This window comes from Semicossyphus pulcher, unplaced genomic scaffold (genome assembly GCF_022749685.1).
Source record: "Semicossyphus pulcher isolate SPU_LCO1_2020_fin unplaced genomic scaffold, fSemPul1.0.p SCAF_22, whole genome shotgun sequence".
In the NCBI taxonomy this organism is placed as follows: domain Eukaryota; kingdom Metazoa; phylum Chordata; class Actinopteri; order Labriformes; family Labridae; genus Semicossyphus; species Semicossyphus pulcher.
The window spans coordinates 12,717,048-12,732,328 of NW_027211696.1; the positions used below are offsets into that span (position 1 = coordinate 12,717,048).

Here is a 15,281-nt window from a genome sequence, read left to right on the forward strand (position 1 = left end):
AAAGACCCAGAATGGTGCTTACGTGAGGTTCAGTTTGGGTTAGTGCTTAGAGTTGCGACTTCATTTGGTACACCTAGATAAAACGTATGCCTTCTAATAGAACAGCTGAACTGTATCACGTTTTACAGAGAGGTATAAATGAGGTGGCGATACCAGTAAGATTTTGCATGACTGTTAAGACTACCTTAGTTTTAGCTAGATGTACCTAAAAACTGGCTTCAGAGTTTGGTTATTACTGCCTATCTTCTAATACACTGCAGTGGTCAAACAGCAGATTTAGTGTAACTTGTTGTAAGTATACTTTAGTGGAAGTACTTTTCTCTTCAGATTAAGAGCTGATTAAGAAAGTCAGCTTTTAAAGTGTGAAACAAGGTTTCTGCCAGGGGCTGCAGCCTTCAAAGGACCCAGCCTACGAAGGCTGCAGCCCCTAGATTGGGACACAGCTATAGACTACATAAAAAGATGGACGACATGACAGCTCCCTTAAAGTGAAGTCAAACCCTCTCTAGTGCCTCCTGCTGACTGGCTGCAGTATAGGTCATAAAGCCCGCCTCCTCCATGTTAACAGATGGGACATGAGTCAAACTTTAAAATCAAAACACACGCCAAATAAATGTTTCTCAAACATGGTTTCTGTCATTATAGTTAGTTCTTATCATGCTGATTTATGTCCAAGTGTTCATTTTATTCAAGTTTATTATTAATTAGTTATTTGATGCTGTCAAAAGGATGATTGACAGCTCTATTGACGAATACGACTCTTGCAGCCGATCTGTTCCGGAGTAGCAGAGTAGAGGAGGAACGGCGAGAGGAGACGTAACTAAAACAATCACTACAGTCATTGAAGTTTACATATCTGTGAGCGTCTGCTTCAGACCAACACAAAGAAGCTGATCTGCTGTTAAACACGCAGATGTGCGGGACTCCTGCGTTTGTCTTTCGGTAATTTATCTGTGTGCCAGTGTGTAGCTCCACCCGCCGATCTCTGGCTCCAAATTACATCACCAGCGCAAGATGGCAGCGCTTGCACGTCTGGTATTTTGGCTTCAATTTTGCAAGCAGGTGGAGACATGTCGTCCATCTTTTTATACAGTCATTTGTAGAAACTAACGTACTGACGGTAATAAAAGCAGACGTGTGATGGATAACCTTTTGGATCCTTGTCCCCCCTCGGTGTGTGTTTTTTTGCCCTTACACTGCTGTTGTTCCTGCAGGCCTTCTGCGATGAGCTGGAGACAATGATCCAGGATCAGCTGAAGAAGGGGAAGACGCCCACTAGCCTGTTGGCTCTGCAGCAGATCGCAGACTTCATGACCACCAGCATGCCTTCCATGTACCCCGCCGCACCACAAGGAGGCATGGCGGCGCTGAACATGAGTAAGCAGAATGACTGTGTTCGACTGTTTGACCCCAGCCCTGCTATGTCTGTGCACACGATGACTAATGCAGCGTCTGCTGGAGTTAATTTCTGGACAAAGAGTGCAGTCTGGTTTTAGTGGGCAGACTCTAATCTAATTATTTTTATGTATGAATGAGAGTTTTTTCTGTGCTGCTACAGTGAATGAGGATGCTTCTTATTTCTTTCTGTACAAAGCACTGTAGTTTGTAAATTTCACTCTGGTAAGGCTTCTTTTTTCTCACATTGCTTCTATATTTCAGCCTCTTTCATGTACGCTGACCCTGCCTTTCTGTCTGACCCCGTCTCGTCCCCTCAGGTTTGGGTATGGTGACTCCAGTGAATGACCTGCGTGGCTCAGACTCTATTTCCTACGACAAGGGCGAGAAGCTGCTGCGCTGCAAGCTGGCTGCCTTTTATCGGCTCGCTGACCTGTTCGGCTGGTCAGAGCTCATCTACAACCACCTCACAGTAAGACAGGCTTCCCTATTCATGATACTATCAACCGTCTTCACTGCAATGCTGGATGAGAAATTATTTTAGTATACCTGGACTATGGAGGGATTTACTGACGTGAGGGAAGCTAAGATGTTGCGTGAGCTTTAATTTGACTTTGACGGTGTTGAAGTCATCGTTATGGTTGATAGTACTTAAGCTGCACAAAGGAACTGTTAATAGGTAATTTGGCATGCTTTTAACAATGTGTTGTGTCTAAATAAAATAAGCAGTAGAGGCATTATTGAACAATATTGTTAAGTATCAGAACACACTGTTTAATCCGTACAAATATCCACTTAAATTCAGGAAGTCCTGATTTAGTCGTTATTTATCTCTGTTTGCAGATTCTACATAGAAAAGTAGAATCTGTAGGCAGGGATGTGGATTTCTGGGAAGGCAAGATTTCTGGTTTCTGTTTGTACTATGCTTGTAGTCCGAGTAATATTGACCAATCACTTATCAGCAGGCTGCGGCGTATGCGGAAAAAACAGTCCGTGTGGAGAGCAAAAGCAGGAGGATCGTAATGCACCATGATGACATCACGGCTTCCATCAGCGTCATCTGATGATGATTTAGCTTCTAATTAATCTCTACAAACAGACATCTGCATGACAACAGCTAACAATCTGTTCTGGATCTAAAATTCAACTAGAGTTAAATTCCCTGACACGGTGTCACTAAAGCCGTTCAGTGTTCAGATTTCCCGACTTTCTTGAATGCATCAAAAAATGATCGATCCAACCTCCGTTCAATAAATGAGCAAGTGTTCTCCTCCTCTACAGGACAGGCCTGACAAAGCTTCATTTTGACTTCTTAATAATCTGCATCATGATGGTGAAATTTCGGCAAAGTTAAGACCCGTTAATTAAAGTCAATCACAAGAAAAAACGGTTCTTCTTCTGTTAACAATGCAGCACGCGGAAAAGGAATCTTGACCCCGTTGTCCCCAGAGTCTGTACCGTCGTCAGACTATAGCCGATGGGATACAAGACTGAGTCATTATGAGCTTTAAGAAAAGGCCTTTGTTCCAACCAACAGCCTTTTAACAATCAGTTTGCTTCAAAGCCATGTAAGACTGTAATCTGATGTGACCGTCTTCTGTTTTTTAGGTCAGGGTGAATCCAGACGACGAGCGCTTCCTAATTGTCCCTTTTGGGCTCCTGTACAGTGAAGTCACGGCCTCCAGTCTGGTGAGAATTATTAGAACTTCATGTCTTTTTTTCATTTTTCTTAAATGTTTTCAGATTGGCTCATTTCTCGTGATAAAATCCGTCAAAGCAACCTGAGTAAACCTTTGTTATCTTCCCTGCTCTCCAGGTGAAGATAAACCTTCAAGGTGAGATCGTGGACCGGGGCAGCACGAACCTCGGGGTCAACCAGGCCGGCTTCACTCTGCACTCTGCCATCTACGCTGCACGGCCCGATGTGAAGTGTATCGTACATATTCACACACCTGCGGGTGCTGCGGTAAGGAACTGCATACATGTTATTTTAACTGATACAGACACTGACACCTTTTTATAGTCCTATATCAAATGTTGTCTCTCCTGTTTTTGGTTTCAGGTGTCGGCCATGAAATGTGGCTTGCTGCCGATCTCACCTGAAGCTCTGTCCCTGGGTGAGCTCACCTATCATGACTACCACGGCATACTGGTGGATGAGGAAGAAAGCACTCTCATACAGAGGAACCTGGGGCCGAAAAGCAAGGTAACAGCAGACTGCTAAGAAAATCTATTAGTTTCATTTCTAATAGCTGATACATTCCTTTTTGTATGATATTTGAAACATCTTTAAGAAATATAAACGTGCTTTATTATAAATTTATAGCAACTGCTTTTAGGGATGCACGATATTATCGGCACGTTATTGGTATCTGCAGTTACTGGCTTGAAAATGAAAAACGCTTTTATTCTGCCTAAATGCTCGATGATTCCCTAGAAAGCTCGACGTAATGCCACGACATTAACTCAGCACGAGTGTGCGTGTGCACTGCCTGCACAAAGTTATCAACAAGAGACTAAAAAGTAAGAAACTCGAGCCAATGAATAGAAGTTAAACAACTCTTAACTAGCTAACAGTTAGCTCACATTCCCGTCATTTTACCGGACTTAACAACTTCAAACACGCCGAAAATACACTCATGGCCAAAGCCGAAGCTAACAGAGCGTAACATAAACATCAGTGCAAAAGAAGCTTACATATTTATGGACGCACACACGATAAAAAGAGTCCGTCAGCGATCACTGATGTCTCCGTAGTAGGTGCAGTAAACAAGTCCGGGCATGTCTCCCTCACTGCCATGTTTCGGTGGGATGCTGCATTCAGGTGCGCTCAGAAACGTGAGTGATCAGACACCTTTTGTACAACGTCTCTTTCGTCGAGCGTGAAGAAGGGTGCAAGATGTCTGCTTTACGGCAGTTTTTGGCCGCTACAATTAGAGTAGGCATGATATCAGTTCCACTACAGGGGAGACTTGATGTTCTCTGCAATTAAGTGGAAACAAACATGTGCCTAATATATCAGTATCGCAATATTGTGCATCCCTAACTGCTACACTGTATGTGGTTGTTCTCTTATAAGTTCTAATCTCTCTTCTGTCCCAGGTGCTCATCCTCAGGAACCATGGCTTGGTATCTGTCGGTGAAACAGTGGAGGAAGCTTTCTATTACATCCACAATCTGGTGACAGCCTGTGAGATCCAGGTAGGCCACACACCTCGCTCTGTACAGGACATTTTCTCTCTGTCACAATATCTCATCTATTCATGTCAAATACTCTTAAAGGTGTACCAAACCATGTATTTCATTTAGGTTGTTATTTGGAATCATATGTTTGTCTGCATTTCTCATAACAGCTGTCTCTGTCCCTTGTCTCTCCACATTTTCATATACGTTCATCTTCCTTCATGTTGACGTCTGTATTTTTCTGTTATGTTTGATGATTTGTGTCCTCATGCCCACATTTTATTTCTTTCTGTATCCTGGATTCTGTCTGTGTTTTGTCTGTCTGTACCTACCCCCCCTTTTTTCTTTCAGGTGCGAACGCTGGCCAGCGCTGGAGGGCCGGATAATCTGGTGATGCTGGACCCGGCGAAATACAAGGCGCGCCCGCGAGTCCCAGAGCCAGCCGGCGACGGGTCGTCCACACACCCTAAGTGGCAAGTCGGGGAGCAGGAGTTTGAGGCGCTCATGAGAATGCTCGACAACCTGGTGAGAACAAAGAAAAGGCAGCGGAGTGGGGCTATATTAGAGTTTATAATGTACAATATTTTATACTTGCTCATTTGTTCTGTTTAGTTCTTACTATAACAGTTTATTCTCCAAAGAAAATTATTAACATGTAATTTGACTTAATGTGATATGATGTAGTTACTGTGTCTTCCTGTCTCTTAGGGCTACAGGACGGGCTACCCATACCGCTGTCCGGCATTGCGAGACAAAGCTAAAAAGTACAGTGATGCAGATAACGCTTCCTCCGTCCACGGTGGTTACTCATACGGGGAGGACAGCGACTCAGGTGCTCGCTCCCCGCTGAAACACAGCTTCCAGCGCGGCCAGCGCGACAAGACCCGCTGGGTCAATGCCGGCGGCCGGCCCGACGAGCCCTTCGAGGACGGGCCCGACGGCAGCAGCCCCAAGTCGAAGCCTAAGGTGTGGACGAACATAACACACGATCACGTCAAACCCTTGCTGCAGTCTCTCTCGTCTGGTGTCTGCGTGCCAAGCTGTATAACCAACTGCTTGGTCTGTGCCTACCTTATTGTTCATAGTATAGAATTTACAGCTACCTTGTTGGTGGAAACGGGTAGGTGGTCGGCATCCTGAGGGTCTTGGAACAGTGTGGAGTAGACTTATGGAAAGTATAGCACAATCTCTTATATTGAGCCTTTTTTATGTAGCAATTAGGCTAAAGAGGAAGTGAGTTTAATCAACTTTTTAGGCTCTCTTACGTTGTAATTTTAGATGACCTCTTAACCCACCTTTCTAATGCTGCTCTGTTAATTACTCTCCAGCAGAGCTGTGATTATTTGTTCATCCTCCTCGCTCTTGTTTCCCGTCTGATCTCCTAACGCTTCACGATGCCGGGCCAGCTGCCCCCCCCTCCCCGAGCATGCCCCACTGCATGTGTAGTAGTGAAATGCATTGTTGGTGTTGATGTTTTTCCCAGAGGAGCGAGCAGCAGGGGTGTGGCATGAGTCCTCAAGTGGGCAGGTGGATGTGGGAAGACGCGGTGACATCGCTTGAGACCCCTGTAGTACACACACTCAGTGTTTTCTCTTTGCATCTTGAAGTTGGCGCTCAAACATTATGTAGTGGAAAGGGTGAAGAAAAAGGAAGTATAGTTGGATCTAAGGCTACATTATCCAAACCTTTAGAGTGAGTTTGCTTTGTAGCCTGCTCACAAAGCAAACTTTATTTATTTACACTGCCTGCATAAATGAGGGAGGTGGCATGTCTCTGACTTAGACTTCTTTAAAGGAGAAGTTCGGTGTTTTTAAACGTGGGCCCTATTTTTACAAATTTGGGTGTCGAAATGACTCGTAGGAGTAAAATCTTTTAGAATCGGTCCACTAGATGTCCTCCGCTGTAGCCGCTATACGGCCGCAACATAATCCCCTGGAGCAAAAGTGCCCGATTAAAGTACATCCACTAAAAGTGCTTGTTTTTAACCACTGACAGGCTCAGACTGTTACTCCAGGTCGCCAACGACATTATTAAGAGCGTCCTTTTTTTTTAAAGAGTAAGATCTTTGTTGTGTAACCAGAAACAGAAGTCTCGCTCTGAAATCTCGCGGGTGGTGAGATGTTACCTGAACAGGACGGTGGAAACGTGAGTTAGAGTTGGAGAGAGGATTTGTTTACGTAGAGGCCAGCAGGAATATATTTCAAAAGCCATGGCTGAATATTTACCTGATTCTGATGATGAAGATGAGGCATTCGAACCACCGTCCGGTTCAGGTAACATCTCACCACCTGTGACATTTCAGAGCGAGACTTCTCCTCCTGTCTCGGGTTACACAGAAAGGATCTTACTCTGAACAAGACTCGGTCAAAACCTAGTATGTGTCTGACCGCATCAGGTCAACGTGCGCTTTTGTGGGCAATGCGTTACAAGGACTGTCCTTATGAGGGCGATGACAACGTGTTTGAAAGCAGGTGCGCTCTGCGGACGTTGGGGAGGACAGCGGACGGGCAGCGCAGGAGCAGCCCCGCCGACTCCCCGAACAAAGTATCCAGAGCCGTCTCTTTCTACGGCTGTCAGTCGCATACAGACCCATGTGTTGGGCTGACCCCGGCGGTCAGCCAAAAAAGGGAGGGATCATTTCCGTAATGTTGTCGGACACCTGGAGTAACAATCTGAGCCTGTCGGTGGCAAAAACAAGCACTTTTGATCGGGCGCAGTTGTCCCAGGATCGCGGCTACTGGGCCGATTCTATGAGTCTTCTTTGAGTCATTTGGACACCCACATTTGTAAATACAGGGTTTGAAAACACAGAACTTCTCCTTTAACTACCGGGATAATAAAAAAAAGTATATCAAAAGAAGCTGAATTGACTAAAAGAGATATGCAGCCTGCTTTTCTTTAATCTCAAACACTTTCAACTGCTCCCAGTTGTATGTTTACGTTCCTTCTTTTATTTCTCTCTCTCTAGTTTCGCTTTATTCTGACGGTGGTTTTGAGCACCTCAAAACCTGCATGAGTTGAATTGTTTAAAAAAAAAAAAAAAAAAGAAACAAAAAAAAAAACTCAGTTGAATTTGACCTGACCTTTTGAATCAATTATCTCCTGTTGGGAAAGTAGGAAATGTTGTGTTGTGAGACTCTATCTCAGTGAGTATATCGTGTTTACATGTTCATCTCATACTCAAACCAACCCCCCCCGACCCGGCTACTTCCATCCAGAAACCCCTTCCTCATCCGGCCCCTGGTTTGGCCAGCTAACCAGCCGAGCTTAAAGTAAACGCAGGAATGAAGTCATGAGCTTACGCTTTCCACTGCGACTTACATGCCTAGTTTAAAAAAGGTTAAACAAGAATATTCTGCATGAAAGCTGAAGACTTAATTTGTATACTCACCCGCTGCTCATTCAGAAATGGGACTTTTTTTCCTTCAATCATGCTGAGCATTACCAGGTTTTAAATCTTTGTGAAAGTAAGTGGGGTGTTATTTTCAGAGTAAGAGGGGGGATGTTAAAATAAAAGGTTTGGTCCCTGCAGGAAAGATCTTCTCACCCTCTTGTCTTAGTTAATCGTTTCTCTGTCCCAACGTGGGCGAGTGTCTCGGGTGTGTTTCTCTCTTATCTCTGTCGTCCTTGTTGTTGTGTATCAGCCTGGAAAATGACTTTGGTGATGCCAGCTCACCCCTCACTGCCACTCTCGCTTCGTAAGCCAGACTCATCATCTCAGTCACCCACCCCGGCCCATCCCTCACTTCTCCCTCGCCCTCCTGCCACCCCACAACCCTCACTTCTCCCTCGCCCTCCTGCCACCCCACAACCCTCACTTCTCCCTCCTGAACCCCCCTTTTTCCCTTTTTTCTCATTCTGTGATGCTTTCAGTTGGTCTTCAGTGTGCTTTTTCTGTTTTTGTTTTTAATAGTTTATCAATGATGATGAAAATGGATTTCAGGGACACGTTTTAAAGATCTTTTCATTAGTTTCTAACTGAGCTTCTCCAACCCTGATCAAAGGGCGTCGAAAAGGCATAAAGGATTTCAAAACCTTATTTTTTAAAGATTCATTGCGTCACATAGGCTTAACTTCTCAGCAGATTAAAAAATCATGAACCACCACTTCGGCTCATTAAAAGTTCTGCACAAAAAAGAAGAGAAACGCCGTAAAAGTCAGACGTCTTTCTGTCGATTGGTTTAATTTCTCATTTCCAGCACCTGTGTGCAGGTTCGTCTAAGACAGGGGTGGGCATCCCTGCTCCTGAAGGGCCACCTTCCTGCATGTTTTAAGTTTCTCCGCACTCTAACACACCTGATTCTAATGTTTCGCTCGTTACCAATCCCCTGAGACGCTTCGGTTGGTTGATAACGAGCAGATCATTCCAATCAGGTGTGTTGGAGTGCGGAGAAACCTAAAGCATGCAGGAAGGTGGCCCTCCAGGAGCAGGGTTGGCCACCCCTGGTCTAAGAGCTTCTAGTGCTTTAGCATTGACTCTGGAAAAAGCCACCATCAGTCAAAGCTGGTGTTCTCTGTAATCGATAGAAGCAATAATATTTGAAATTGGCGCCATAGCTGTGGAGAAAGTTGTACAAACAGCTCATGGTTTCTGCCATTCTACAGTCCTACAACTCCCAGCATGCATTGCGCCCCTCCCTCTGAAAGGAACGGCCCAGGGAGAGACGCTGGAGTGAAATACTACCGTTTCTCTGCAGACGATGGCTCAAAGCTACGCAAAATCTGAAATACGACGAGAATATACCGGTGGATCGTCTAAAAGATCGTCAGGTCTGCAGTCTACATTTCAAACCTGACTGTTTTGAACGAGCCATGACATCAGAGGCGGGCGTCCTAGATTGAGGAAGTGTAGTTTAGTGAGCTATAGCGTCCTCCAAAGGCACAGAGCGAAACTGCATTTTGTTTCTACCATAATGGCATTAGCTCCCCATAATAGCATGATAGGACTGAGGTTGAAAATCGGCGCACTGGCCCTTTAAGTATGAAAGCCGTTAGCGGTTTTGTTGGACATGAAATTATCTATAGTCTGTAAATACTAAAACAGCTTTTAGATCATTTTTAAACTCAATAATAACAGATTAATGGATAATTTATTCTTTGTTCCAGTGGGTCTGAACCCTTCTGCTAAAATCAAACAAGCTAAGCTGAATTAAGTGAATCTACTATCATAGGTTGGTAAGCCACTATCAGAGAGGTGATGTTTGCGACGATGGAGATCAGCCCCTACTAATTCCCTTAACAGTCTTTTCCCGAGCGTGCCTCATCATCATTGGTTCAATTTCTACATTAAACTCGTTTTACAGCCATCCACGTTTGTCCATTTCAGTTCAGCATGACTCTTGTATTGTGAAGCCTGCATAGTATTTTTGTCTGACTCTTTTTTTTTTTTTTTGTGCTTGGGTTTTCATGTCATTCACTTGATCTGATTTCAGTTGGGTTTTTTTAACACTTCATGTGGTGTTTACAGTGGACAAAGGAAGACGGACTCCGCCAGGCTGCCGTAGCCAATCAGTTCATCCCGCTGAACACCAACCCAAAAGAAGTGCTGGAAATGAGGAATAAGGTACTGATTCGTCTCTTTGGTGAAACAAAGACCATCAAAAGTTCCTGATGCGCTACAGATGAGTAACATGTTGTGTTTTCTAGATCCGGGAGCAGAACCTGCAGGACATTAAGACAGCAGGGCCCCAGTCTCAGGTTCTGTGTGCCGGCTCCGTGGTGGAACGCTCCTTTAACCAGGTCAGTCTTTGAACGCTACACATATAAACCCTCGCTGCTACAGCTCTCCTGACCTGGAGATGAATATGCATCTCGTTAGTAGCCAAAAAACTCTCTCTGATTCGGTTTAAATGCTTTAAAGAAATAAAACACATTCTGTTATATTTCTCCAGGTCTGGAGTCTCCCCCTTAAACAAAACACGCTGCAAACATTGTGCGTGAAGTTGTCCTGAACACTTCAGCATATTAATGAAAGAAACTGTAATCAAACCTTATCTTTGCATTCTGATCTAACATATCGGAGAGCAAAAGCTGTCCTCCATGTTGTCTCAGAGCACGGGGTGACTTTGTAACTGTCACATTATTCTTTGACTACAGAGGTATTCAATCTGGCAGGTGAGTAGTGTTTGGGAGAGGTAACCTAACCTCTGCTCTCCAAACCTGCCAGCTCCGGAAGTGTCCATATTCATACATAGATTATTTTCCTTCATTTTATGTTTACTTTGCCGTCTCTTTAGAAAAGTTCAGAGTCGAGGATGGTCATTTTTTTGGTCTCTTGCGATGCTTAACGAAACTTTCTTTCTGAGCATGCACTCATTATCGACAGTGGAAAACTGAAACTTGAAATATTGCTCATAAGTTTGCATGATTTTAAATTAACCAATACACAATGAGGAGCAGGACAAGCAGCTTCTTACTGTGTTAAATAAGCTTAATGCAGCACGTCAGTGTTACGACCAAAGAAGTAATTGACGTGCTTTTATTTTGTGAAGTCGAAGCGACGTCTGAACCACATAATGTGTGGATAGTTTGTCTTTACAAATGCATGCTCTCAGCTTGCATCACTGCCATGCTTTTCACAGCCTCTCACCCCCTTCCGGAACCATCTCTCTTTGCATGCATTCCCAGTGTATGTACATGTCTGTACGGCAGAAGTGCAGAGGTGGAAAGTAACTAACCAGAGCAAACTGGAAAACTAGCGACCAAACTTTCTCACAAGCTTTTTCATAAAGAGAAATAATGCAGAATAAGAAGACCTGCTCATTCGGAGTCTTTTCTCCTGAAGTTCTGCTTCCAAACTTTTCATTTATTTCAAAGTGTGAACTTTTACTTCAGCTCTTTTGGACCAGAGAGAATGGACACCAATATAGATAAATTAAGTGACATATACTTGTACTCTTTCCACCTCTGTTTGCCGTAATATCCACACACATTCATGCCTGCCTGACAGCCCGCTGATTCAAATGTGCTAGTGTTATAAGAGATGGCTTGTGCCCCCCCTCACTGGGTTTACTATTGCAGGACGCCCCTCTGTCTGACTGTACAGACACTATTGACGGCCTCGATGTGTCCGAGGGGTCCTATAGTCCTGCTAGATCAATTAGAAAGGTACTTACTGCTCCAGTCTCAATATACTGTTCACATGTGCTTCACATCACCCAACAGTCACTCGTCTGAGCCTGCAGATAGGCAATGATTGTTATGTTTGTATGGTCATGTAAACCCTACGCTGCCCTGCGATAACTTTTGGACAAAGTTTAATTCAAATATTTTGGGGTTAAAAAATCGAGTCTGTCTGCAGGACAGATTTTCATCATTGCTGCGTAACATTGCAAATTGATGTGGGCAGTAAAGAAGGCAGATATTAGATCCAGTGATGGTGGAGTGTGCTGCATGTATTTTACAGAATGATGAAGGAGAAGTTCAGTATTTTTAAACCTGGGCTCTATTTTTACAAATTTGTGTGTTGAAATGATTCATAGGAGCAAAAACTTTTGAATCGGTCCAGTGGATATCCTCCGCTGTAGCCGCAATACAGCTGTAGTGGCTGCAACATAATCCACTGGGGCAATTGCGCCCGATCAAAGTCCGTCCACTAACAGTGCTTGTTGTTGCCGCTGGCAGGCTCAGACTGTTACTCCAGGTGTCCGACATCATTATGAAACTGATCCCTACAAAGAGCGTCCTTTTTAAAGAGTAAGAAAACAGTGACATTTCTAGGTAAAGAAATTAGATGCATGTAATATGTTTAGGGATGGGTACCTTTCACATTTGAACCGATACGGTACCGATACCCGGTACCTGGGAATCGATATCGGTACTCAACGGTACCAATTTTCGGTACTTTTGTGTGTTTATGTGGTAATAAATGTTAATTTGTTTAATAATAAAATCTCAAATTTTTTGTATTTAACATATTTATTTCTCATTATATAAACTTCGACAAATATATCAAAACAACATCCAACTGTTTGTATTGTAACATCGCAGTTGTTTCACAAATTTCTTCAACATGAAGCCATAACTACAACTACGCAGTGTTTTTTCTTAATAATGCACAAATTAAAACCCAGCTCCACAGCAGTCACAGCCCTGTGACACTCATCTGCCCTCTGACGGGAAAAAGCCGTCTCCTTGGCTTTTGTAAAGGGAGTCACCGTTGCAGCTCTCACTTTAACTTTAGGGCGGGTTGACAATGGGTCCGACGGACCTGTAAATGAAAACAAGCATTTACATTTACGTTACAAAGTACGAGGAACCGAGCTGATAATGATAACTAATGCTAAGTTAAAATGCCAAGCTAATGTCATCTTAAACACTGGGCTTATTTACCTGGAGCAGACGAAGATGATGATGCCTCACTTGCATCTTCATTGTCGCTGTTGCCATCACCAAATGTTAAGGCCATTTCTTCTCCCATGTTGCTGGCTGCAGACGACGAGTCGCTAACGGATGCAGGCGTGCAAACGGTGCCGAATGCAGGAGTTGTAGCCGTAGATCTGAGGCTGTCGAAAATTGTGCACTCTTTAGCCTTGATAAAAATCTTGTGCTTAACCAGGTGCTTCCTCAGATTGGAAGTATTCCCGCCGCTGGCCTGCACTTCGCGCAACAAATATTGCAGCGAGCGTAATCTGCATCGCATTTTGAAAAGTGGAGCCATACTTTCGAGCGCTTTCTATCAGCCATGCTTGCTTTGTTGACTGAACCTGCGGCTACTGACGTCATTACGCTCTTGTGCGTGCAATGCTGTGTTCAAGTCCGGCATGGAAAATCGCCTACTCTTCCACTCCCTCACAGTCACGAGGATGCGTTTAGGTACCGAAACATGGCACCGTTTGATTTTACGTGAATCGGTACTCGGTAGTACCAACGGAATTCGGTCGGTACCTATAAAAGTACCGAATACGGTACCCATCCCTAAATATGTTAGGTCTACGTACTCGATAGATAGTTGCCCGTTTGGTCCCTGTCGTCTTGGCCGCCACCTCCAGGTTATTTTGGGTACATAAAAGAAAGTCTGCAGCACAACCCTGTCGATCAGGGGTGGGGGAATCCTCTGACGTGGTTACACAGCGTTGTGTAGTGTCCAAGGTTTCTTCCTCTGTGGGCACAGGGTCACAGCACCCACAGGAACACCACCTATTTCCTGAACTTTGCAGCCTGGCAGCAGCTGGTTCACCCTCCTCTGCCTGTTGCCCCCCTCTCTCTCTCTCTCTCTCTCTCTCTCTCTCTCTCTCTCTCACTCTCTCTCCTCGTTTTCTCTTCTCCTTCAATTTCTATGAGCGCTTCGTCTGTATACTCTGGTTCAAATAAATAGGGATGGCCATCAAATTCAAATGCCTCATCTTCATCGTGGATCAGGTAAATATTCAGCTTTTGAAATATATTCCTGCTGGCCTGCTACCTAAGCAAATCCTGTCTCCTACTCTAACTCACGTTTCCACCGTCCTGTTCAGGTAACTTCTCACCATCCGTGAGATTTCAGAGATAGACTTCTGTTTCTGGTGACACAAAGAGGACAATCTTTGTTACTCCAGGTGTCCGACAACATTACGGAAATGATCCCTACAATCTGAGCCTGTGGTAAAAAACGAGTTGCAGTTGCCCCAGGGGATTATGTCGTGGCCGTATCACGGCTACGGCGGAGTCATTTCGACACACAAATTAGTAAAAATAGAGCCCAGGTTTTAAAACACCAAACTTCTCTTTTAAGTCCTTGAAAGGGGAAATGAAGTTGATACTTACTTCTGTGGTAGAGAACACAACGATGGCTGCAGATATACATTTTCTTGTGCGCTTGGTGATGAACTGTTGGCCTGAATACTCTGTTAGCTGTCGCTGTTTGGCTTTAAAATTCATTGTTGTTATGTATGAACATTCTCTAAATATTACATCGTTCCCTCTGCTTTCTACACTTTGAAGTGGCTTGTTAGTTCGATCATGTGCTCTTAAGGTGCATTCTTCATCTATGGCTGACAGTGCTCATGCTGCATAATAGTTAATCTAGTTTTAAAACTATACAGATACTCTGCAAGCATTTAACTCTGCAGCTAGATGTTAATATGTTAACCTGCAGTCTATCTACCTCTGCGTCTCATCTCTCTCTGTGCCCTCCTTCTGTGTGTCCTGCAGGGGGAGCTGGTGACCGCGTCCAAGGCCATCATCGAGAAGGAGTACCAGCCCAAGGTCATCGTCAGCAAGCAGGGTCCCAACCCCTTCACCAAACTCACCGACCAGGAGCTGGAGGAGTACCGCAAGGAGGTGGAGCAGAAACAGAAAGGGCCTGAAGGTAAAAGTGAAACAATCTTCAGGTTGTCTTATTCTAGGCTGATTAGATAATGATACATGTACATGATAAGTAGTGTAGGCAGCATTTATATCACTGTGTTTGAGTGTTTAATCACTTTAGTTTTAACAGCCTTCTCAGGGTGAAGTGCTTTGCATAAACAGGAGAGAGTTGTGTGACTCATGGCGTCCTCCTCCTCCTCCTGTCATCACTTTTTATTGACCCTCCTTTGGGAAAAGAAAATAACAGTGAGAGAAACAATGGTGCCTCTTATACGAGTCTGAACAGCAAGGTAGATACGGGCGAGAATAAGGGATGAGACTCTGAGCTGTTACGTGTAATTCTACATATTTTCAGTTACAGATATTTGCAGCTATTGTAAGTAAAAAGGAAAAAAGCCACTTGTAATGCTGGAAAA

The 15,281-nt window shown here is 44.2% G+C and overlaps 1 protein-coding gene across 7 annotated transcripts in view; it reads left to right on the top strand.

Moving 5' to 3' along the window:
• The window catches only part of add1 (adducin 1 (alpha)), a 36,919-nt gene that overhangs the window by 13,373 nt on the left and 8,265 nt on the right, over positions 1 to 15,281 (top strand). For 3 of the 7 annotated variants that reach the window (XM_069673777.1, XM_069673780.1, XM_069673781.1), the window contains exons 3-13: positions 1,215 to 1,377; positions 1,716 to 1,867; positions 3,004 to 3,084; positions 3,212 to 3,361; positions 3,458 to 3,601; positions 4,498 to 4,596; positions 4,930 to 5,103; positions 5,287 to 5,637; positions 10,046 to 10,141; positions 10,225 to 10,317; positions 14,710 to 14,866. In XM_069673777.1, the coding sequence (XP_069529878.1) occupies positions 1,215 to 1,377; positions 1,716 to 1,867; positions 3,004 to 3,084; positions 3,212 to 3,361; positions 3,458 to 3,601; positions 4,498 to 4,596; positions 4,930 to 5,103; positions 5,287 to 5,637; positions 10,046 to 10,141; positions 10,225 to 10,317; positions 14,710 to 14,866 (1,660 nt within the window). Of the gene's footprint in view, positions 1 to 1,214; positions 1,378 to 1,715; positions 1,868 to 3,003; positions 3,085 to 3,211; positions 3,362 to 3,457; positions 3,602 to 4,497; positions 4,597 to 4,929; positions 5,104 to 5,286; positions 5,638 to 10,045; positions 10,142 to 10,224; positions 10,318 to 10,674; positions 10,693 to 11,598; positions 11,686 to 14,709; positions 14,867 to 15,281 lie in introns of all 7 variants that reach the window. The other 4 variants (XM_069673778.1, XM_069673782.1, XM_069673779.1 and 1 more) reach the window with 3 other exon arrangements.